Source organism: Oxyura jamaicensis, chromosome 1, assembly GCF_011077185.1.
Source record: "Oxyura jamaicensis isolate SHBP4307 breed ruddy duck chromosome 1, BPBGC_Ojam_1.0, whole genome shotgun sequence".
Taxonomy (NCBI): domain Eukaryota; kingdom Metazoa; phylum Chordata; class Aves; order Anseriformes; family Anatidae; genus Oxyura; species Oxyura jamaicensis.
This window is the reverse complement of record NC_048893.1, coordinates 5,755,543-5,781,074: the sequence shown is the minus strand read 5'-3', so window position 1 is coordinate 5,781,074 and position 25,532 is coordinate 5,755,543. Positions and strand designations below refer to the sequence as shown.

At 40.7% G+C, this 25,532-nt stretch overlaps 1 protein-coding gene across 4 annotated transcripts in view; it reads left to right on the top strand.

Annotated features, from left to right (window-relative positions):
- Nucleotides 1-18,080, top strand: part of UPF2 (UPF2 regulator of nonsense mediated mRNA decay) — a 61,095-nt gene extending 43,015 nt beyond the window's left edge. For 2 of the 4 annotated variants that reach the window (XM_035325149.1, XM_035325164.1), the window contains 5 exons: nt 943-1,041; nt 1,759-1,926; nt 6,544-6,685; nt 10,408-10,528; nt 16,765-18,080. In XM_035325149.1, the coding sequence (XP_035181040.1) occupies nt 943-1,041; nt 1,759-1,926; nt 6,544-6,685; nt 10,408-10,528; nt 16,765-16,774 (540 nt within the window). In that variant the 3' untranslated portion in view covers nt 16,775-18,080. Of the gene's footprint in view, nt 1-942; nt 1,042-1,758; nt 1,927-6,543; nt 6,686-10,407; nt 10,533-16,764 lie in introns of those variants that run through there. The other 2 variants (XM_035325155.1, XM_035325171.1) reach the window with 1 other exon arrangement.
- The last annotated feature ends 7,452 nt before the right edge of the window (nt 18,081-25,532 follow it).

Sequence of the window (25,532 nt, the reverse complement as noted above, 5' to 3'; positions counted from 1 at the left end):
AGCAGACAAATCAAGAAATGCAGAATACCTAAAATACGGATTTTGGAATGGCAAATTGTAATTAAGCCTAAATTGCAGTTACATAGTAAAGAAAGTAATGATTGTAATAAAACAATGTGTTGGGGTGCTGACTTTAAAAAACAGCCTATAAAGCTTTCTTGCTTTTTTCTCTTTTTTTACCCTGCTGTTAAATTACTGTTCAGAGAATAGATTTTAGCATTGCTTATAGCAGAGGAACAAGCAGCATTGTTGCCAAAAGCCAAAATGAGTGAGGTGTGGAGTTAGAACTTATATTATGCTCTCCAGTTCCAGCACTATTTCGATGGTGTGTTTGCTTGGTGCTGATCTGCTGCCTTAACTGTGAGGCACTGGAACTTGTGCTGACAAATTGTGCTCGTGGCATCCTGCTGAATTCTAGTTCCTTTACAGTTGTAGGTGTCATTGAGTAAAAGCATTTCCCTACCAGTTTTGTGTTATGTTTTGGTTCACTTTAAAATGGAAAAGAAAATAGTTATTTTTCCAAATTTTTAAGCAGTGAATACTCTCTGTATACATTAAAGTACTGTTTTGTTGTCGTGTTGTGCTTTCCAAATACTGAAGGATGTTGTCTTGAAAACACCATCCAACTTTATGGACTTCAAGGGAAAATTAGACTGGGTGTAGTAGGGATAGAGATTTTTCTTTTTGATGTTGTCATACCCAGAATATGTACATACATGCTAGTATGTTCAGAATGTTATGAGTGACCAGCCTTCATAATGTCAGAAGGTATTTCTTCAAGAAAATAATCCAGGCAAAAAGCATTTTTCTTGAACAGTTTTTTTTTAAAGTTTTGATTATGTATGTCATGGAAGCAACGAAGACTTCTTTTTACTTCTGGACTGAATATTCATATTTCTGAAATTGATGTAATAGAGGGTTTTTTTTCTTCCATTTTAATAGGAAGTAATGATTAAAGGAGGAGGACTTAAGCATGTCCCTTGTGCAGAAGATGAGGACTTCATCCAGGCATTGGATAAAATGATGCTGGAAAATCTTCAGGTATAAATCTTTTTCTTAAAGTAATGTAATTAGCTGTGCAGCTACATTTATTTATTTTATAAGGAAATGATTGATGCATAGCTAACCATATAAAAAATGTTTTGTTTTTTTTCTTGTGGCCTTTCTTCTGCAGTTGTCATGCTTATATAAGTAGCCTTCAGACTTTAATAGCTTGGCCAGTGAGAATATATGACATGCTGACATCTTTTATTGGTTAAATAATAATTGCATCAGATATTAGGCAACACTTCTGACTTCATTGTAGACTACCCAAGCTTAGCTTATAACATGCCTGAAGTGTAGCTGCACTTAAATTTACATTACCTCTAAGTGCTGTATATGGTTTTCGATTGCATCTGGTAAATACTTGAGTACTACAAGCCCTGAATAAGGACTATATTAATCATATCCGATAAAAAAACATCCTGAATGTATGATTTCCATTCTCAAGTGGCAGTAATCACTTCTCTAGATTTCTTTCCTTACAAGGTTAGTTTATCCAGAACTCCTTTCAAACATGAAGTGTTCTGTCATGGTAACTTTCTTCCTCATAAGCAAGGAAAACAAAGAAAAATGTAATAAAGTCTAGTGAAATTATTTATATATTACTCTTTCTTGGAAGGTTAAATTTGTTCTCAGTCATAAAGATGTGAACGTTACTAGACTTCCTGACATTTTTAGCATGGATTACTTATACAATTGACATCCTTTTAACAGCAACGGAGTGGCGAATCAGTTAAAGTACATCAGTTGGATGTTGCTATTCCCCTACATCTCAAAAGTCAGCTGAAGAAGGGTCCTCCACTTGGAAGTGGAGAAGGGGAGTCAGAGTCTGGAGACACAATGCCGTTTGTCATGTTAACACGAAAAGGCAACAAACAGCAGGTAAGAGTTTATGTAAGGTGTAAGTTTTGCATTAAAAAAAATGCAGTGGGAAATATTTCACTTCTTTAAAAGTCACTCTCTATATGACTTTGAAAGTCACAGATTTTTTTTACTTCATTTTCTCAGAATAGGATGCAATTTTGAAGTACAGAAAATACCACATGCAATTCTTTGGATTTTTTTCTGGTTAATGGAAATGACGTATAACAATTCTTTGGTTAAATTGTAACATTATTTTATGTTTCCTGACTAAACCTACAGGGACAGTGGTATGTTTTATTTTTAAATATTGTTGAAGATAAAAACACGTGTAGTTGACAAATAGGCACTGAAAGTTCAAAGGAGTAGGAAAGAAAAAGTAAAAGAATATTCCAAAATCTCAAAGATACTGCAGATTTTGCTGAAAACATTCAGCTTCAAATCAAAATACATGTTTGCTAAGTTCAGTTTTTGAAGTAACTACTACTTGGCTGAATTTGTTCAACTTGGAAAACAGTTATTATCTGAAGGCTTTTTAAGAGGATTCTTCCAGAGTGAATGTCTCAAGCTTAAATGGAAATCCAGTTGACATAAAAACAAGAGAAATGAGCAACACAAAACACTCCTTGCTTCATGTAGCAAAACTATACGTTTGTCTTGGCTCTTTTCTCCAGTATTTGCTGGAACGTTCCTGGATCAGCAAATGCCTAATACACAAATACCTAGCACTTATCCACATGAAGGACAGAAACCATGACAAGAAATTTAAAGATGACTTTTTTCACTTGTGTAAAATCAGTGACAAAAATGAATGACTCTAGTGAGCTTGTGGAAAGCAAAAACGGCATTATTTCATTCCATCCATCTGTAGCTTTTTTTTATTTAGATTAGTCATTGCTTTGTTTTTGACTCTTGTTACCTGAATTTTTGCAGTAGCGTAGAATAGTAGAGGTATATAAGCTGAAACAGAATCTCTTTTTCCCTCTCAAATGAAAGACGCTTTAAAAATCTGTAGAAAGTGGGAAGGTCTGTTATCACAAAGCACTGGCATAATGTAATTTTAAATCTGTTTTTAAGCTTCATTATTCTGTTAAGAAAATGCAGTGCTAAGTACATGCTTTCAGAGTGTAAGTAATGATACCTGTTTGAGTAGGCGTGTACTGTGTGTATTTAGCAGTGATGATTAACTGATTTCCTTACTACATTTGTTTGGTTATTCTGTTGTCCTGGAACTTGAACATTGTGTATAAAGTTCTACAAAAGTTAAAAGTGAAAAATTCTAACTGCTGTCATTGAATAGGAAAGGGATTTAGAGAACACTGTTCAAAAAAGTGTTTGTCAGGATAACTTACTGGGAATATCCAAAGTGACCAGGAATTTTAGGATCTGCATATTCTTAGCAAGGAGAAAATATTGCTGGCATTCTATGGCTTGAAAAAGAAAGCACAACTTGTTCAGGAGATTTCCCTCCTCCTTCCCCTAGTATTTGCTTTTGGGAGTAGGCTCTTCCTGCCAAGACTCCTCTAGTGTTTCTAGAAATTAGTTTTTTTTAAAAAAAAAAAAGTCGCTCTGTACACTACTTCATTTTTTAGAGTCAATGAAAGGCTTCTTTGTCCATAATTTTGCATTCAGAAAAAATATGTCTTAGTCGTTTTAATAGGAAAGTAAGCAGGAAAGAAGAGGTGGAGTTGCAAAGAAAATAATAGTTTCTTAAAGTACTTTATTTTAAAATCTGTGAGCAGAAATTGTACTGCGCTTTGAAGTATTGGATGTATAATTTACTGGTAACTTAGCTGTAAACTTCTCAGCATTTTGAAAACAAGCAAAAGGATTATGTAGACAACATGGAAGGCTGTAAGTAATTTCTTATCCTTACTGTCAATCAAACGGTGAGCATCACCACCTCACTGTAATGTCAACTAATCACTTCCTATCTTATCAGTTGGCTCGCTTTGTGCTCTTTGTTGAAGGTACTGCAGAAACTAGAAATCACAGCTGTAAAGGGAGTACTTGCTGATGAAAATGGAATGCGCTGAGATTCCTTCTGGGGGTTAATATTTGATAGTTGACATCCAGCTGTTAAATGCTCAGTTCACGTGCCAGTGCTCTGCCTGATGTTAGTGGGACGTTGACTACCAGTTGTTTGAAATAACACACCAACAACTGATTGCTGTTTACCAGCAGCATATAACCTGAATGAAGTCATTGCAGGCTCTTAACAGCAAGGACATTGTATTTTATTCTCTGTCAGACTGTGATCAACAACAGCAAGTGGTAGCAAGAATATCAGGTAGACCAGTGTCTTATTTTTACCTGTCACCTACAGCATTCTTGCATGACAAAACTAACCAAACAAAAGTAGCAGCAGTAGAACTCAACGTGGATGTTGGAAATCAGACTGTGGCATCATGAGTTACCCACAAAAAGTGAGAGAACAAAGGGAAGTAAAGAAATACATCATAAGAGATAAGATCCAAGGTATAATACCATTGGATATTTCTTGAAATCATCCAAGATTTATGCCAGGTAGATGTGAACGCAGCCAAGATTTAGACTGTAAAAAAGAGAGTCACCTAGCAGCAAGAAATTTGGTTAGTACCTAAGGTAAGATTTCCTTTCATTTGAAAGATTTTTAGCAGGATAGCATAAAAATGTTAATATCCATAGAATGGTCGTCTGGCTTTGAATGTTAAGTTCTCTTTTCTCAGGGAAGTTATCAAATCTGTTATCTAATTGGTCTTCTGAGGGATCATTTTTAGTTCATTCTTCAGTTTGCCACCTCAGAAGTTGAATTGTTTATATTCTGTCCCCATTTCACAGATCTCACAAGAGGTTGTCACTGTACCTCCTCTCTCTTTGCAGATTGGAAATGTTCAGTTAGCTCAGTAGTCAACATCCTTCAGTGATTGTTGTCAGCGACCTGATGATTTCAGCTGACAAGCATCAGATTGCCTTGAGATAGTGACTCAGTGATATTTTGTTAATTGCCAGGCTGTTGTTTTTTGGATCCGTTTCTTTCATTCACCCCATTATGTATTTCAGTTTTCTTTTTCCTACTGTGTGAGCATGCTGTCTGGATACATTTACCACCCACATAGGGTAAATCCATAGAATAGACAAAAAGCAAAGGATGTATTAAGATGGCTGAGGAGCTTCATGGTGAAGCTAGGAAATTATTATTACCATGAGATGCTGCTAATGGGCTGGTTAGTTGCTTCTGTAGGTTGTGTAAACCTCATTTGAGAATATCTGGGAACCTGCATAGTCTGCTCAGTAGCTACAGCTTTTCTCTTGGAATTTCAAGAACTTTCAGTTTTATTTCCTACATACACCTTAATAACAAGCTTGTATTGACATTGAATACAACTAATACTTTGCTTAATAATAGTAAAAAAGCCTCGTTTAAGTAAACACTTCAGTTGATAGGGCTTTATTTTACTCATTTTTTTCCAATTCTTTGTTAAGAGTCTATCTTAACTGCTTGCAACAGTTTATTTTCAAATGTAACATCGAAGTACTTGATATCTTCTCACACTCCTCATTAATGTGCTGCCAGTGGGGCACTGCTCTGTAATAGGTACTTTGAGCTTTTTCAGTAATTACTGCACGAAATACTACATACATGCAGTGAAGACTGTTTACTGCATAGCATCTCAACAGAGGTTTTGTTAATGCATCATTTCATCTGCGGTTTTGACAGCATAGCAGAAGAGAGAGCTGAAATTTGCCCGTTTTTATTTCTGTGGAAATAGATTTCAGATGATGAGAACAAGCAGCGGGATTCAAGAGTTGTTTGTGGAATATGGAGTGTGATTATCTTTAAATGCGTTTTCCTACTTATAGCTCGGAAATATTTATTTCTAATGGAGATGCAATTGAAAGGGGAAGTGATTTTTTTTCTGAATATTTTCATAAACTTTAGTATTAAAGGGTTTCTGAAAGCTATTGTTTCAGTTCCAAGTCAGATCAAAAAATTACTTCTGTATTTTGGGATTACTCTAAAATACGTTCCTGTGGCCATATGAGCATGAATTTTGAGTCTGAGGACAAAGAAAATATATCCATCCCTATGTGTTTTCCTAGTACCGAGGAGCTAGGATCATCCATAGAAACGAAGAGTACTCACCAAGGAATGCTGGAGGATACCTGAAATCCTCAGAACTTTTCTCTCCTTTGTTATCACAAGGGGTAATAGTAGAACTTCTGCTTCCCTTTTTGGAAGGAAGAGAACTTTGTAGGGAGATGCAGCTTTCTTGAGGCAGCCGTGGTGGTTTTATCTCAAGACCAGTGTAATTCACTGCATGAATGTCTGTATAACGAGGCTTGTATCAAAATGAGAAATAAAGCATATAGCTATGTGTTGCTGGTGAGAATTAATTTTGTTGCCATTACTGGTGTAATTGTCAATTGCCTTAGCAGCCTTTTTTGCGTGTTCTGTATGTCTCCAGAGCATCTCAATACCTTGTATTTTTCTCACGTGTCATTAAGCGAAGTAGAGCTAAAAAAAAAAAAAAAGGAAAAAATACTTTTCAGTAGAAACTTCTGCAGAAGGTAACTCCTCATAATGTAGAAATAACCATTACCCTTCTGTCTGTTTTTTGTTCTCTGATGGGCACTTAAATTTATTTTCACTTGCAGTTTAAGATCTTGAATGTACCAATGTCTTCCCAACTTGCTGCAAACCACTGGAACCAACAGCAGGCTGAACAGGAGGAGAGAATGCGGATGAAAAAGCTCACTTTGGATATCAATGAGCGGCAAGAACAAGAGGACTACCAGGGTAAGAAAATAACCTAGTACTTCATTTTCATCTTCAGAGGAACTTTCATGGATCTGCAGAAGTATCTGTGATAATTAGCAGTAGAAGTTCTGTATATTATTTTGTAATACTTTATGGAAAGCCTGTACTTCAGCTCTTCATTATATGCACACTTTACTCTGTGCACAAAGATGCTTTTACAGCTCTTCCATGAAAGGGAGCTTTTAAGTGGGTCTCACTAAATCTAAGCGTTTCTGTCCAGTTCAGGAAAGGGGAAGAACTGGGATCTCAGTTTCCTTGCAAATAAGCTAACACAAAATTAATCTGATGTTTGTAGCATTGTCTCCGTTACTGGAAGAGAATTAAGTTGGATACAAGAGGTAGTCAGTCTGTGCAATTTAAACTCTTGTTTTTTAGATATAAATACAGAAAGCTATTTGGGGTCTTCATATTAAGACCTGCAAATACAAACTGGTAACCTTTGCCTGAGAAATGAGACTGTTACCTCAGCTGTTCCAGGAGCCCTAAAAATATGGAACACGAGAATATAGTAACAAAATGAAAATTTCATACAAATTATAGCTTTAAAAAGCAAATTAGATAAGCCAAGCATATTGGAACATGGACAAATTGAAATAATTAATACAACAAATCATATATAGTCCCTAAACCAGTGCACTTGATGTGTTTTTGTTTTTTTTCCAGACTATTTTCCTTGTCTTACTAAAACAGTAAACAAAGCCAAAACAAATAAAACTGACGGTATTCAGTTCTCTTGCGAGTTTTTCCGTATAACATCTCCACAATTCCTGCTCTATTTTTTGTTTTGAAGATGTTGCAGTCTGGTGGTAATCACAGTATAAGCAGTTAATTATCAGGAAATCTCATTTAAGCTATTTAGTGAAAGGTCATTATTCATCAAGAAATGGGAAATTTAAATTAAAGCAGCAGATCTAATTATATATTTAAAAAAAAAAAAAAAGCACCATGGAAACTAACACTTCATTCAGGATTTTGATAATACAAGAAGTAAGCTTGTAATCCTGAAAAGGAGTATTTTTTCCAAAGCAAGTGTCTACAGAGTTGTGAAAAGGATATACAATATGTTCTTAGTATTAAACATCATGCTCTGCTTATTTTTTTTTCCAAGACACTTCCTTCTCATAAAGTCACTTAATGAAAAAGAAAGAAACAGTAGACTTCAGAATTAGACACTTAACGTGCTTTTTTCAGACTTTTTATGGGGTTTCCCTCGTTAATGACTCTTCTGATAATTTTCTGATGGTCAGAACATTCGGTTTATTAGGACCTGTCATGTGAATTTGTGGATATCTTTAAAAATCAGCCTGTTTAATGTAGGACTTTACTGCAAGCAGTTGTGATTCATATCTAAAAGATCGTCACATTCTTTTCGTCATAGTGAAATGAATCAGACAACCAATATTAATAGATAACCATTAATAGGCTATTTTCTATGTTGTCAGATTTAGGTGCTGTCTGTAAAGCATTAATTCAAGGGAAATAACACTCTAGAAATAGGTTTTGCCATAACTAATACCCATTTTAAAATTGATTCATTTTTACCTTGATTTTCTTTTGTAGACCTGGGTAAGATGCAAAGTAAAACCAAGCTAAAAGGAACACTTTAATTCAACAGATTACACAAGCTAAATAACATTCCTGTTTGGCGTTACTTTTAATTACATATAAAATAAGTATAAATAACATGCAGCCCACGGTTCCTTTTGAGGGTTCCTTTGGAGGAGTCAGCTTGCTTGTAACAAGCTGGTACATATACAAAGACACTGACATTTAAAACCAACTCTTTGTTTCAATCTTTGAAGTTACCAAGGGTGGGGGAAAGTCATAATTTCTGGAAGAGTGCCTCAAGGTTGTCCGAACTTTTGCATGTATGTTTTTTTTTCCATCTACAGAGGTTAGGTAATGAATGAAAACTCACCTGCAAAGTACTTCAAAGTAATGTTCAGTAATTATTTAATATGAATTAATGTTTATTAGTATTACATGCAATTCCATCTGCAGAAGTATTAGGAACTGGGTGATTCTAACTCAGGCTAGTATTTTTGTGTACATTTTTTTTTTTCACTAAAGCCAAAGATGGGTGACGTGCCCAGCCTAGCTAATACGTTGTGTTCCCTTGCCTTTTCTCCCTCCTGTTATCTTCTCAATTACTCAGTTTCTCATGTTACTGTCTTGTCACAAACTCCCCTATTTTCTTTTACCTACGGTGTGGAAAACAGAAGAGACAGGTATGCACGTGCTGGACGGTTCAGTGCTTGCTTCTAGCGCCTGCCTGGCAGTGTACCATCATCTCCTGTTTTCTTCCTGGTCTTGACAATGCCTCGTTAGAGATCTGTCCTGATAAACAGAATTGTTTCTGAAGGATGTAACTTCCTGACGTTTACAACTACGAACTATTCAAAGTGTTAAATGGTTTTTCTTGGCCTTTCCTGGGTGTTGACAGGGGAGCGAGCAGCATACGAATAGATGCTTTATTAGCTGTTGACACCAATATTGTACATTAAATCATTCGTAGTTTCGCAGTTTCCCAAAGATTGAATGGATAACTTACAAAATGTGTGCAAAGCTTTCAGTAAGTGGTGATAGAAATCTCACCAGTCTCCGGTTCTGGCTTGTATGTCTTTCTGAGAGTGGTGGAAGTTTGTTTCTAACAGATGATGGGCATGTGTCTCCAATACCAGCCTGGAGATTAGCAGAGATTACAGAACCAGACAGAGCAGACTTTCAGAGATAATCTGTTTAGCAGCTTGTTCCACCTTTCCCCTTCAGTTATTCCATCTGTTTGCTGAGCAGGGTAGATTCTTGCACAGGTGGACTGTCAGAACTGCTTGCCATCCAATATGCTGATGTACGGACAGAGGGTACGTGGAGGTTCTTGTGATGTATTTGTAATTACATCAGATACTTCATAACCATTAATTTAGTCTAGTAAAGACCTATTTTTTATCACAACAAAAATGAAACAAGGCTTTACCAGCTGTCAACGCATTGTGCTTCTACTTAAACTGCCCAAAAGCTGGATGTCCAGGGCTAAACTGGTAACTGCAGTCTGCTCTCAGCATCCACCTATTTCTTCCCTCTGATCATGAAGAACAAAATTCCATCCCAAAGACAGCTGGTGTAATGTAGGTCAGCTGAGTCACCCTCTTCAGGTCTGTCTCCTCTGTAAAAGGATCCTATTAGGACTAGTTTAGACAAATGCCTAATTTATGGATGATAATTTAGGACAAGTTTCTTACTGCATCTTTACTTGGCAGCAGCATCGTCCGGTCGTTACCATTTCAGGGCAGTTTTATGTTAAGGCTTCTCACAGTGCTGTGAACCTTTGTCCCTCGTCATCCATTCAGTCGGTGGTGGCTGTATCGGGAGGAAAAGGTCACAGCTCCCTTCTTAAACACCTGTGATGGAAACCATGGCTGGCAGTTCCTTCTGTAAGAACATCTGGGAACACAACTTCACATTATGGGGTAGTGTGAATTTGTCAAAGCTGTCTCTGCAATTTTAGTAATTTAAAAAATAATAATAAAAAAAAAATGAGCTGCTGTGGAATAACATGAGAAGTCCTAACCCTAAAGCAAAAAAAAAGTGTAAATTACTTTAAGTTTTTTCTACTTTGTAGCAGTGAAATGTGATGGTGTAAATTCCTTTTTAAAAACATGCGTAACCAATGTATTTAACTTTCTTTCTGTATGACATTACAGAAATGTTGCAGTCTCTGGCACAGCGTCCAGCTCCAGCAAATACAAACCGTGAACGGCGTCCTCGTTACCAGCATCCAAAGGGAGCACCTAATGCAGATCTAATCTTTAAAACTGGTGGGAGGTAGGACAATCTTCCTCTAAATGTGGTAATTCTGGTTCTAGGCAAGTAATTACCTTCATAATTGAGGCAGATAATGATCTGCATAATGTGAGTAGATTTGTTGGTTTCCTTTCTAAAGCATTCTCTTAAAATACCGAGCAGTGTTTTGTGCTTCTAACATGGTGTCTGTGAATGCATCCTTGACAGAGGTTGGAAGCCAGGGGATTATTTTATTCGGTAGTCACTATACAGCTTTAATGCATCTCCACGCCTTCTCTCACTCAGATTAAGCTTGAGAAAAAACTAGCAAATCAACATTGCAGCACAGGTTTGAATAGGCAGAAGTTCAGGTGAAATGCAGTGTTTTCATGTTTCTCTTTGGAAAAAATAATCTTGGTGGTAGGTAGATGAGAGCAGCAATGGGAAGGGACAAGTTTACTAAGCGGTCTATCTTTGTCAACTAGAAATAGGCTGATGCATTGGACTACGTTACAGTAATATTGCCAACCTCCTTCTGGTACATTTTTGTAAGCATTTTTATAGCTCTCTGATCTATTGTTCCAACAAGGCCTTATACAGAAATAGCTTGTATATATATAAAAAATCCTCTTTTTTTGGAAAAAGGACTGCATTTTAACTTTTTTGAAGTACTAAATGTAACTCAATGGAATGATTAATGTTCTCCATTTAGCTTTTTTGTTTCTCTGCGGCCTAATACTGTCATAGAAATAAAAACTATTGTTACACTGAATTGCCATAACACCTGCAAGCGTTTTACAAGTAACTATGCAGTCTTCTCTTGCAGGTCTTTCAGTTATCTGTCACAAACACCTTGTAGCCTGTGTGAGGAGCACACTGAAGTTGTTCTTTAAATATATGGACCAGATCAGCGAATATCACAGAACATGATACTTCTAGTTTTATTTATTTATATATATATATATAACGTTTAGCAGGACAATTGTGCTTTTCAAAGACTTTGAAAAATATTTTAGGGAAAACATAATTTAGGATTTCACTGTAAACTAGGTCAGACATTTTCAAGAGAACAGTTTGAGCAGTGTTTCCTTGTTCAAATGCCTGTGCCATGTGCTTGCAATTCTGATATAGTTTTGTCTTATGTAACTTACTCTTTGTTCCCTTTAATCTGTAAGTTCCTTAGAGCAGAGACCAGGAAGTTAGTTTTAGTGGACATATTTTATTCGTTCCCTAGTGCGATGCTCAGGCTTGCAGTCATGCATCAGTTGAGCCATCCTAGCCTGTAGTAAGGAAACAATATATATATATTTTTTTTAACCTGCAGTGAAGGATGCTTAAGCAGAGTTTTTATTTATGGAAGACTGGGTCTAGCCATGGCTTACCACCACTAGTACTGGCTTTGTGTCACCTATACTTTTAAGAGCTTCAGATTTATGGGATATATTCAAGACTGTCTTCTGACTTTGACAGGTGAATTGCAGCATTCCTGCCTAGACTACCCTCGCTTTCTAGTCAAGACTACCCCACCAGCTCCTGTGATACACTAGAGTATCTTGCTATTTGTTCAGAGCAAAATTTTCACCCAGGGCTTTTCATTTTAGCATCTGTTTGAAGAAATCTTCGCTATTCTATATGCTAGAACCAATCTGTATAACAGTCTGTAATATTGGAGGTAGGTGGACAGTAGGACTGGATGATCTTAGAGGTCTTTTCCAACCGTAATAACTATGAACTACAAATTTGTTTACGTGATGAATGAGCTAGTTCTGATTGTTTCTTTGTGTATAAAGTCAGATCAGTTGTTTTCTTGTAAAAGTAACTCTAAACGATGAAAACAATCATGTCTGTTCCCTTCTTTAAGATATGCAACTTTTTATTTCAAATTTCCTTAGGTTGGAGGAGCAAGCAAATCTCGTTGATTCCATTTTAAACAACGATCTGACAGGTTCTGAAAGTTAATGTCAGGATAAGAGGCTTCTTATGTTGTGGGTAATGCTAAGAGTAGATAAATGGATTTAGTGTTTGCCTTTACTTTTGTATTGCTGAACATGCCCTAAGCACCAGTATTTCTATTTCAGATATTTTTTAGAAAGTTGGATCCAAATCTGCCTATCGTACTAGATGATTAAAAAATTAACAAAGGTATTGCTGGGTTCTCTCATATGTTTTTGGCCTTCAGCAACTGGATCTGGCTTTGCACTTAGCCCTACTTCTGTAGCAGGAGTTCAGGCTACATGACCTCCAGAGGGCCCTTTGAACCTAAAATTTTCTGTGAATCTACTTTGGCCCAGCAGGGTCCTAAATAAATAATTTAAAAAATTATAGGTGAATAACTCACACCAACCTTCCGCCCACACACATTTGGCAACTCTTGCACCTGTGATAACACCACAGTAAATGGAAGAATGAATTAGTGGCAGCAGCTGTAATGCATGAATCACTTAAATAACAAGATAAGTCTTTTGTAGTGGTTACTTTTTTAATTAATAATCTGTTTCTCTGGTGAATTAAATGCAATGAGACTTTCAGCTTTTGTCAGATTTCTTATTATTAGTAGTTAGTGTGTGCAAAATGCTGCATCAAAAATTAGTTTCTTGCTCTTTATTTGTAATCACCTGCTCGTATAACTTCAAGTTGAGACCTGCTAATCCTGCAAGGAGAGGATTTGGGGGGGGACTCAACTTTTAAGGCTGACTGGCCTTGGAGGTAATTAACACCATTAAAAGGAGAGTTCCTTGACTTGCTTCATCAGAATTCAATGGGCAACAATTTAACAACTCTCAGTCTTGCCTCCAGTTCTTTAGCCTTACAAGAAGACTTTGGTTATGAAACTGTTAAACTGGAACTTCAGGAAACTCAAAATTTACAAAAGTAATTTTTTATGCTGATGTTATCAGGAAAATACTTTTACAGTTTGGGAGAACAGCCCCTCGCTTCACTAAAAAGCACCTTTATCTTTAAAGAGGATCGAGATCCATTAAATGACTTGCTCATAAAAGGAAATATAAATAACTACGTTTTATGAAATCTGTTTAAAGCATACGTTACCAAGAAAGGCAAAAAGAATTACACTGAGAACTTGGAGTGTGCAGAAATAAGCTTTACCAAGGAGGGTTTTAACTTTAATAAGACTAGTTAAGTCTCGTCTTATTAAAGCTAGTAACTTCAAAACTCTCTACTGTTCTGAAAGTATAGTAAAGAAAGAAGACCTGTTGCTGTGAAAAGGCCCACTGAGATGCGTGCGTAAGCTGACAAACTAAATCATGGTTGAGTTAGTTGATAATTTCAGCTTGGCTATTTGCATCTGACTCTTATTTCTCTTTAATCCATTTAACGAAGAAATGTGAAGCATGAAGGTAATAACAGGATGCTAGGATTTTATTAGCTAAATACTCTCCTAATAGTGTTTTATTAATGCTGAAAAATCAGAGCATGGGTAATAAGGAAAAATGTGAATTGAACTTCATGGTTTCGTGTTTCAGCTGCTGTACAAGAATACTTCATACATCACCCACCATATATATAGCTGATGTATTGACCAATGTTGTATTTTGAAGCTTTCAATTCACTTATTGAAATACCAGAAGTCACGGGCAGCCGAAATCTGATGGCTCATATTCTGGTAGCCTCACTCTAGCAGTGGTTTTTTTGGACTAGACAAACCCTTGGTGTTGGTGTGTCAGTGTCTTGAGAATTGACACACGTATTGTGTGGTTCATCATGCTGCTTAGTTGTCATTTTCAATGATCTCTTGCATTCTTCTCCAAAGTATGGGAAGATCGTCACTGTAGCAGTATTATTTTATTCTTGGTTCAGAAATTTTTGCTGTAAAATTGTTCCCATCTTCACACTCAAGGTATCATAAAAATCAAAATATTCAGTGCTCTATTTAATTGTGTGCTAGCTCAGTTCACCCAGATCATCTCCATCTTTTCCACCAGCAGTTTCATTGTGTCCCTTTCTCAGTTGTCATTTTTAATCCTGTACTACATCCTTTTCCCTACTACAGACACTCACCAGCGTAACTTCCCATGAAAGCCATCCAGAGAAATGCAGACCTCCTTTTTTAGCTGTCTTAAGGGAGGAAGGCCCAGGGTAGGTTGGAGGTTGTGTCCTAATTCCTAGAGCTCCTTTTGTCAAACTGCACTGGGACATGAGGGATAAACACCCCAGGACCTGACTTTTGCAGAAGGAGCTTGTTTTTAAAGTCAAGCGTATATTATCCCGGGCACGTTTTGATTTAAGTCACGACGTTGTCATGCTGATGCAAGTACTCTCCAAAATTTCTTGTGTAATGGATTCTTCATTATTTCCTCACCTGTATGAATGGTGTGATGTTTCTGAGCATTTCTGCAAGTTCCAATTTTCTACTCCAGGCATGGTTAGGTAAAATGCATCTGTTTTCCCCTCCTACAGAGGATGTAGCCAGTATTAATACTTACGTGATGCAGCTGAGAAGATGGCTGCAAGATTGTTTATACCAAATGATAGCTGTGGTGGTAGCAGGGAAGGGAGGGAGATGGGGGGAGTTTGTGCAAAATCAAATTTTTGCAACCTATGCTTCAAGCTGTTTTTAATTACAGCTTTTTTTTTTTTTAGAGCTGCACCTTGCCAAATACAGGTCTGGATCAAGGTTTTTGAGCAGAAGAAGGGGTCTCTTTTCTGCTTATTGTCAAAATTACTCGGCAAATGCATAATTTTTCTGTCTTTAGAGGTCAATCAAGATGGTTTTTGTTTTTTTAACTGGACTTTTAACTGTTTTGTGCTGTTTACTGGTTTGAAGGGAAATGTCATTTGAAATACCTGTTTGTAGAAATACTGCTGAGGCTTACCAGCAGCATCTTGCCTCTAATCCTTTGAAACACGGCTTGCTCTGCCTTATCTACCACCAGCATGCAATGGCAGCTGCTGTTCGGGATGAAAGTAACTTCTGCGAAGTTAGATGCACGCAGCCAGTTGTAACACTTTGCCTTCCCTCCACATCAACAGAAAATAACGGTGTTTTTTAGGGGAGATGGGGAGGTAAAAGCACAACTCTGCAGTGCGCTGACGCTTGAAGTTTTTTTGCAGTTGGAGAATTCATTGAGTTAAATCTCATTAAAACCAAAGCTCCTTGCTTTGCAGCCACATAGCCAATGTTGCTGATGATTTGAGCGTACCAAAAAGAGTTGGAATATTCTGTTATCTGAGGCTAAAACGTGGTTAAAACAAACAAAAAAAAGCAAAACCCCAGTAAGTTCTAGAGGTGCATCAGCTCAGTACCTCCTGACAACACAGTATTTAAACAAAACACAGGAATGCTGAGTAACTGAGATATCAAGTAACAAAACACTGCCGTAGATGAGAGCACTGAATTACTGTGGATGCTTCTGCTCCGAGAAACACAGAAAGTCCTATGGCTAGTTTAACGTGCTTGTGGCATTTTTCTTGAAAGATTTCCAATAAAAGCTGGTTTTAGATTAACTTACTGTTTAGCAAACACTTGAGGTTTATGCATTAACATAAAGAATATGACCTGCTTTGTTTACATGGTAAAAGACCTGGGTGTGGAGCCCAGGAACTTCCTTGGGATTGTAAATATTGTTGATTTTTTTTTTTACTGTTTTGCGCTACTAGATTGTATAGCTGTGCTCCAGCACAGCTGTCAGTTCCAGTATGCGGGGTTAGTGAAACTAAATTACTGCTACTTCTGGGTTTCCTGCTCGTGGATCACGTTCCTGCAAATCAGTGTGATTTTTTTCAATGCATTTTTACATTCTTAAGAGATAAAAATATGGCTTTTCTGGGTAGGGACCTGTCTTTCATCACCAAGGGATGATCAAAGGCTTCAATACAACCGTTCTCTCTAAAAATGTTGTAAACAACTACCTGGCTCTAGACAGCCCTCTATTGCTTCTGCAGGACTCGTAAACATGAAGAAATTGTGCACAAAAATGAAACTACCTAAAATAACCTGCGTTTAAATAAATTCACAGATCAGCTCTGCACTTCAGTAACCTCGCTCCTTGCCTGGTAGGATAAGGCAGCTGTCTCTGATCAATTTTACATTGATCTGCTGCAGTTGCATAGGGGGCTTGTTGTTCCTGATACAGAGGTCTGCTGTCTTTTGTCCAGCATGGTCGCATTTTAAAATGTGCTTGGCTAATAGAAATGTGTAACCTCCAAGTGCTGAGGCTAAAGGCAGATCAAAATCACCAACAGATTCGGGGGGTTGCTAACGTGGAGAGGATTGGACATTTCTTACTGAACTGTTTTCTTTTTTTCCTTCCTTTTCGTAGGAGACGTTGATCCAGCAGCAAGTGTCATTTCATTAGGTCCTGTATCTCTGATGTTGTGGATAGTGGAGTCCTCCAGCAATTAAATGAGAGCAGTGGACACATCTCAGCATGTCAGCCTAGAGCGTTCAGAATCGAAACCTGGGACAGGCTGGGGCCGTGGGGCAGAAACAGCAGCCTCCTTTTTTCCCCCCAAAAAACCCGCACAGAACAAGTGGAAGCTTCCAGTCATGGCCTGCCAAAAAAAAAAAAAAAACATAAAACAAAAAACAAAAAGCTTTTTGTAACGGGAACCATGTGAGGGTTAATCTTCTCATACGAGCAGAAGCAAACGAATGAGATGGTTAACTTGACCGGGGAGCAGCTCAGAGAAAACAAAAAATCAACCTGAAATTCAGATGGATTCCACTGGAGTGGAAAAGGTCTTGGTGGCGCCCAGTATGTGGGAAAGCAAAGCTGTGCACGCTTGGTGCAAGCTGCGTTATCTCTGGATCGAGCACTTTGCGTCGGAAGGGTGTTCGTTGGGGGCTGCAAATCTACAGTAGGAAAACGTAGAGCAAATGGTGAAATGGAAAAGAAAACCCTGACACGTGGGAGAACATCTCAACCGTCAGATACTCCTCCCGACCTGCTGGTTAAGGAGTAGCCTTCTGCTGCCAGACGAGCGAGAAAGAAGGGGTTGGGGAGTGGGAAGGGGTGAAAAAAAACTTCAGAGCCAAGGAGGTAAAATGTCTGTTAAGGTTTAAAATAGAATGTGAAGTGGATTAACACAGGGTGTTGACTCATACTGCTTGGAACAGCCTGACACCAGCCTAAGGACAGGGATATAGTTGAGCCCATTGTATGTATCATTGAAAACCAAAATGTGCCAGTCAGCATAACAGGGGGATGTCAAGGAGCGGATCCAAATATTTTGTTGATCTTCATGGGTTGATAAGCCTCTGTGTCTATTGAAACAAACAAACAAGTTTTAAAAAAAAATTAAATACATCTGGAAACAAGTAGAATTTTTATTTTTTTCTAAGTAGAAATGAGGTTTCTTGGTCTGTTTCTGACAATCTGTTATTTATTAGCATAGATTTTTGTTTGCTTTCAGGTAGAAGTAGTTAATTCAGTTAAGGAGCTCATCTGTATGTTACTAATTCCTTTTTTTTCTAGCTCTTTTAAAATTCTTTTTACCACTGTTTTTGGTTTCTGCATGTAGGAAGAGAGACTTGTAAAATTGTAACATTTCATACAGAAATGCCGCCCGATCTTCACCAGCTTCAGAAATCTGACCTTTGCCAATGCTGCAATAAAGTGTTGTAATTTAGAATTGGTGTCCGACTCGTTACGTTGCCTTTGTTCTTCTAAAATAATGTTTTGAGGAATTCCTGGTATATCTCGGGGCTGTACCTCGAGCCATACTTCATACAAGAAACTCAGCAGTTGGCACCGTACCAAAACAAGAGGATTCCTGCCTCGAAAAACATTCCTGAAACAGACTTGCCTGCTTGGTAAGAGCTGCGGGACTTCCTTGCTGTTTAGCAAGGAGCTGTGAAACTGAGGTCTTCTGTAACATAACTTATGTTGTTGTACGCAGATGGTGGCTTTGACAGAGATGGCTCCGCTGCCTCCTCGCTGGTTGTTGCCCTCTTGGGGTCCTGCAGCTCCATGGTGAAGCAGACCAGAAGACTGACCCGTGTTGGATCAGGGTGCTGTTGGCTGCACTAACTGGGAGGAAGGTGAGTTCCCTCTTGGCTTCTTGCATCGGTTCTCAGTCCGTGGGCTAGCCCCTGACAGGGTGAATCGCTGGTGGACCATACGTGGACTGACACAAGAGGAAGCAGAACTCTTGGTGAGTTCTGGTTGGGCAGGGTAACAAGATGCTTCCAGTTATGCACCTTCCAGTTTGCGGAGCATCACCAGAAGTTCTTAGAGCATCCCCCACGGATGCATTTCTCTGTTTTTCTGCCAGGTTTAGATCTCATTTGCTAAGCAGGCAAGTATTCTGAATATGCACAGTCACCCCCCCCAAAATCATTTCAAAACTGTCTCCAGCTGCTCTTGCCTCTGCCCTCAGAGACGGTAACTTCCACATCATGGCTGTGGGATGTGAAGTGCCCCACAGGGAGGAGTACTTTGCAGGGAGACAGAGTCTTAGTTTCAATTTTGGTGTTAGAACAGCATGTGGAACTCTTCATACCAGTTTTTTGTGCTTATATTAGTGTATTTACTGACCACATTTATAACAGCAATATGACCATAGAAAGATTTCACCAGTGGTTAATTTCCACTACTATGATGAAGGCTGCCCACCACTTACTAATAGTAAACTAAGCTTCTAACTCAGTTTTAAAATGAAGTTGACTTCCTTTTCTTCCTTTATTGCTTACTTCCCAAGTCATTTAACTTATCCAGGCTGGGTAACTGCATGAAAATAAAGCATTAATTCACCTGTTAACTTTATTGTGTACGTATCACTCTAATGTCTTGGATTCTTTGGACTGATGGCAATATTTTTTAAAATTACTCGCAGAAAATAGCATGATGTCAGCTGGAGATTTCCTTGACTTCAGGCTGAAATGAAGAAGTAAAACAAAAGCATCTCAATAAAACCTTTTGTAGATGAATTTCAGAATAAATTCTGTAGTTCTGGGGGAAAAAGAAAATCTCCCATTGAAATCATTGCAAGCGAAACAATCAGGGTTGAACGTGCTCTCAGAGTGCAGAGATGTTGAGATCTTATTTGTTGTTTGCTTTCCAGTTCACTGGCCCTCCACCAGGCTGACTTCCTGCTTCTTGCGAAAGTTTGGCTCCCAGGTTCACGAGCGGCTGTTGCTGCAGGGATTGTAAGGCTGCCTTTAATTCTGTGCCATTAGAAGGGTTCGTCTTCCTTTGTTTTCCTTTCCACGTTAGCTAATCACCACGGTCAGGTGTGCCGTCTCTTTTTAGTACGGGATCGGGGGAGTAACCTGTACCGGTAACCTGGTCTAGCTGTGCCCCAAACCAAGCCCAGAAAAGCAGGTTTGTATCCGTGCCAGAGCCGCGTAACTCCCAGCGTGAGGCAAGGCACCGACTGCTTTTTGCTGAGGGTTATGGCATAAAGCAGAAACAGCATGGGGAATGGACGAGGCAAGTTGCTCCAACTGTTAGGTGACGGGGATCGGAGATGCTCCTCAGCGAGCAATGCTGAGGTCTGCTCGGGGGAGTCTACAGGTGCAGTTAAACAATAATTTCTGAGTATCTTAATGGTGTTTTCAGTAATCATGGGTTACAGCAGCCAATGTTTGGCTTAGTCTGTTCTAGACATCACTACTGAAACAAGTACAGCTCACGTAGCTGTGGTTTTCGATCTGTACAGACAATTTAACCTCAAAGCGCTTCAGAACTGTTTTGATCAGTGCTCTTATGCCTGGTTATTGCTAATGGATAAAGTCACTTTTAATGTAACTACTCCTCTTTTCCTGCAGCACAGTGACCTCAAGGGGCTCTGCGATATCACCGAGGACTCGTTGACAAATTTGTGCCCTGGCATCGCATGGCCAGGGAGAAGGTGTTCCCCTGGGAGCACTCCTCCAGGGACGCTGGCTGCGGGCGTCCCTGCAAAGAGGATTTCTAAGAAAGCATTCCTTAACCTGCACGGAGGCAGCTGAATGCAGAGCACTTTCCCATCCGGGAAAGCACACGTAGATGAGCGAGAAATTGTTTCATGTCCTTGATGGCGTAAGGGATTTCTCCGCTATCTTATCTGTCTCCGGAAAGAATTTGGACTCCTTTAGGTCCGGGCTTTTGAAGCTGAGGCTTTACAGTGGTCAGGCTTGTTGAGCTGGCGAGCTGACAAGCAGAAAATGCTGCATGATTTATGGCACACTGGCTCAAAGCCTATTTGAGCCGTGGTGCCGTGTTACTCCTGGCTCCCAAGTGAAGCCAAAATCTGCAAGTGCAAGGTTCGCTCGGGAGCATAAATGCAGGCAGCACCTTGAGCCTCAGCTGATGGTGTCTGCCCTCTTTTTCTATCTTGCAAGGAAGTAATGCGATAAAAATTGTATCAATCCTTTTTGATGCATTGCTGAGTTTTCAGACTTGCTATAATTTTATTAACTTTGCAGTCCTTCTGAGTAAGAAGTCAGTTCTGTTTGCTGTGTAAAGGGAGTTACTGCATGCAGACGCATCTGTGCACGTACACCAATGCACACAAAGGGATTTTATCTATAGGAAGGCTTAGAAAACTAGTCCTGCCTTGTGAAGACAGCCTGGTTTGCTCAAGTTTTCATGCTTTTTAATTGCACTTGGCCCCTTTGAAGAAACAACCCTGAGCTTGGCAGCAGCCTGTTGGGGAGTCGCAAGGAGCAGCTGCTTTAGGCTCCAGCATCTTGCTGGTGCAGCGTTCAAGTGGGAGCACATCTGCCTTAAGGAACCGTGGTGCTGCTGACAAAACGCTGACCTGCCTGCTTGTTTCTGAGGGCAGACCTCGCAGGCTGGTGGTGCAGCATTTCCCAGCCCTCCCACCTGCCCGGCATCGGCACAGGGGCACAACATACCCAAAAGTACGAATAAGTGAAAAAGCTGGCAAAGGGGCTTGCTGATCCGTTACTGTTGCCCCCCAGAGGTGACGCTGTGGTCTCAAGACTCCAGCTCCCAGCCAGGTAAGTGAAACCTTCCACAATTAACGCACTGCCACCACCACCGCAAGCCTGCTTTTGCCCTCAGGAAAGACTCGGTCATTTTGCCTTTTCTTTTGAGCTGCAGAAGGTGTTTTTTTCCCAGACGTTTTTCCTCTGCTCGCATGCCATTCTCCCCGCTGGAGACATTGGGCCGAGGTGGCGCTTCGCTGCCGCGCCTCGGACCCCAGCTATAAATAGGGCTTCCTAACCACAGCTAAGTGGTTCCAGGCGGGCTGTGAATCGGAAACTATTTGGGCAAGAATCAAACAAGTGCGTCAATGTCAAAACATTTACTTGTATTGTTTGAATTATAAACTCCGCTTTCAAGTTGTTATTGTTGGGGTGTGATCATGACACTAACACACGCGGTGGTCGTGGTTGTCATTGGAAGAACAAACGCTGGTCTGTTAAAGGCTCCTTCCTTCCTTCCTTCCTTTCCCCCTTCCTTCCCTCCATTTCCTGGATCCAAGCACTCAGGCAAGTAAAAAACAACCAAAAATGGTTGCAGAACCTAAAAAGGAGGAGACCTAGGCTTTACAAACTTTGTTCTTTGACTTTTGCCTGTCAAAGCACGTGAGGTTAAAGGGGAGCAACTTCTGGAAGTGAGTGATGTTGCAGCCCAAGAGCTTGAGAACTTTGTCATGCTTTTCCCTTAACTTTTTGCCCTGTTTTTGGTGGCACCTCAGGGCTGCTGTGGCAAAGTGTCCCCTGCTGCACTCCTGCGCACACGCTTCATAGCTCCCGATGTGGGAGCGGGGCCCTTCCATGGGCTGGGCTGGGCACGCAGCGCCCAGTGCCTGGGCTTGAATGCACCAGAAAGATCACGTTGTAAATAAAAATGAAACCTAATCAGGAGCACTAAATCCATTTAGGAAGGCAGGAAATGGTCCGTAGTAATGAAGTCTGTCTGGGTCGTGAAGCTTTAAGCCCCTGTTGATTCTCTAACCCCGTGCAGGTTTGTACATAGGAAATAGAGCTCTGGTGACAGCTGCTTCCTCACAGAGGTTTAAATATGAAAAATAACCCCCTGCTGCTGCGTACCAGTTGTACGAATGCTGCTTTCCTTCGGGTGTCATTCCAGGCCCTGGGCATCGGTACAAGGGGGTTGTAGCTTCGTTAGTCAGTCTGAACAACATTAGTCAGTCTGAACAACTCATCGCACACCTGAGGCCATCCTGAGGGGGCGGCCAGGCACTTGGAGAGGAACAGGGACTTGGGGTTAGTGCGTGAGCCTGGGAAGGGGAAGGTGAGCTCATCCCTGCTCCTCTTTTCTTGCCTGAAGTCGTCACCATTGTCTTTATTTCCCAGCTGGGAAACCCAGCCCTGGCCCTTGGACTGGTGGGGGTGGACGAGCACAGAGGAGGAGATAAAATCACAGGGTCCTCTGGTGCTCGTAGGAACAGAAGCTGAGAGCTTCTGCCAAAGTTACGGGAAAAACAAATACGGCGTGGGTGTTGGGTGAGTGTGACCTCCCGGCCGCTCTGAGGGCAGTGACTGACACAGGAAGGCACAGGCGGCGGTGATGGAGTGCTGTGGTGGTTGCTGTGTGTCCGTAACAGCTGGGGGCTCTGAGGCCGACACGTAACCTCCACGTAACCTCTGCCGTAACCTCCAAGAAGCAGGGAAAGGGACAGAGCAGTATCCGGGCTCCCCGAGGCACCGCAGGACGCGGGGCAGACAGGGGAAGGTCACCGTGCCACCGTCCGCAATGCAAGGCGTACAACTCTTAATTTCGGGTTTAGTTAGTTACTCTTAATGTCAAACCTTTGATGTATGCATGAGGTTTTTCAAGTTACTTGGGAGGGGAGCTCTAGGGTGTCAGTTTGGTTTTAATGACAGACAAAAAGAAACACCAGTCCATAAGCTCTCCAACCCAGCTGGTGATTCCTGGGCCTCTGAAACATCCCTTAAAGCTCGGTGGAAGGCACAAAGCCCCCCAATAAGGAACATGAAGCTCTGCGGCTCCTTCACGCCTGCCACCCTGTTTCCCTTGTGCTCCCCCCACCCATTCAGTTGAATCCTGAAGTTACCAAAGCCGCCTCTGATTTTTTTGTCTGTGTTTTGCTGTACGCAAGCAGCAGGAGGTAGCTGTGACCCAGTGGAAAACCTGCAGGCTGAGTGCTAAGGGCTGGCCCTACAGCCAAAACCAATCTTTCCTTCCCCTTCCCGTGAGGTCCTGGTCCCAGCTGAGCGTCCAGCGGCGGTGTCGGGGATGCAGCAGCAGCTCTTCAAGCAAGGCATTGCCTCACGTAGGAGAGGTCACCCTGCGGGCTAAGAGAAAGCCCTGGTCTGGGGGGAAAGTTTTAAAATAAAAGACTGCGTCAAAGAGAAGGGCGTTCCCTTGGAAAGGGTTTGGCTCCATCCCGTCTAAGGACCCTCCTTACCTCAGGGGAGAGATATTTATATTCTGGGAGGCGACTCCTAAGGAAGCGCTCTGCGCTACGTGAGGGAAGGGGTTCTTTGAAAGCAGACCCGGGGCAGGTGAAGGTGCAGGGAGAAGCCGTGCACTGAAGGATTCAATGGGACCGGGCTCTGGCGAGGGCCAAGGCCAAAGTTGTTGGTTTTGGCTCTGGCCCCTTCCCTGTTTCAAACAAGGCAGGATGAGCTCTGCCGTGCACAGCCCCAGCTCCGAGAAGGTAAGTTACTAAATCTCACAGTAAAAATCTCATGGTAAATTTCCTCTTAGCCACTCAGAAAGTCGCTTCCCTCCTCCAGGAGGTATGGGCGGTACTGGGTGACAAAGAATGACATTCCACGTCCCGTCAGCCATCGTCTCTTTGGTTTTATCCCAGTTTAATAGAAGCTCGATCAGCTTTGTGCAGGACACTTACTTCTAACAGAAAAATGAAGTCACAGCAACACAGACACAGAACGAGACCCGAACCAGAGCGAGGGTTATGTACAGACTGCTAGCAGCTGGACTCTTACCGTCGCGTAGTACATGGCTTTACTTACAGCTTAGGCACAGTGAAGAACTTACTAACAGGACAGTTGCTATTACAAAGGACTACAATAAATACCTCGTCCGAGCCCTCCCTGGGCAGAAATTGGTTTAATTTAAGAAGCTCAAAGTCTCCCCAGCAGCTGCGAACACAGCCCTGCGTGAAGGATGAACGAACATGATCCAGCTAATTCAGCATACTGCACCTTTATACTTCGGATATTACGCTTTTATTATTTATTAGGGTTACATTAGAGGGCAAATGGGGCTGAATTTCAGCGAAACAGTTTGTCAGGCGTCCCCTCTCCTTGCTTAGCGGGGACCCGCAGCTGTAAACAACTGGGGAAGAGCTGGCAAGAAGCGAGTCGCTGTGCAGATCGCTCTGTGCACGTCCCATTTCTAATGCAAGATTTTCTTTAACAGGATTTAAAAGCACAGAGGCCATGAAACATTTCGGTTTCCTTAGCAAGTTAATAAATTATGATGCATTGGCACCACGTCACCCACGCGTGGGGCTCCACGGCAGGTGCTGCCATGTATTTATGTGCTTCGTTTCTTTCTGATTGAGAGCTACAGACTCAAAGTAGGGATGTGATTTACTTTCAGCATACAGGCACCCTTTTTTTGTTCCAGGAGCACTTCTCACGCTCGCTTATGCACGCGTAAGGGCTCTGCCAGGCCCAGGAACGGCCGCATTTTTAATTACTGGTTGCTGGTGGGTAGTGTGCCTGTCGCAGCGAGGAACATGATCGCTTACCCAGGAAAAAGGCTGCAAAGAATAACTCCGTAACAGAACAAGCCAGATACCATAACACAATTAAAAATTTAAAGCAGCGAGCAGATAATTTAAAAACAAATGAACAAAAAAATACCCTTTAACTCATGAGGCAGGTTAGTAGCTATGAAAAGATTTTTCCTTCACGACGGCTTCATTTACAAGTACAGCTCAGCAAGTTTGAAATACTTTATCACAAGGAATACAATCTTGTTTATCACAGTTATGTCAGAGCTCCTCTCTGCAGGGTGGGGCAGTTTCTATTATTGCCGCTCCCCTCCTCCCCGCCAAGGTTTATTACTCAGCTCCTTAGGGAAACGAGGGGGGTGCTTGAGGCTTTAGAAAGTGCAGAGAATGAAGGAGATTTTCTCTTTAGGAAAAAAAGTCTGAGAACTCTTAAGCGTGCGGG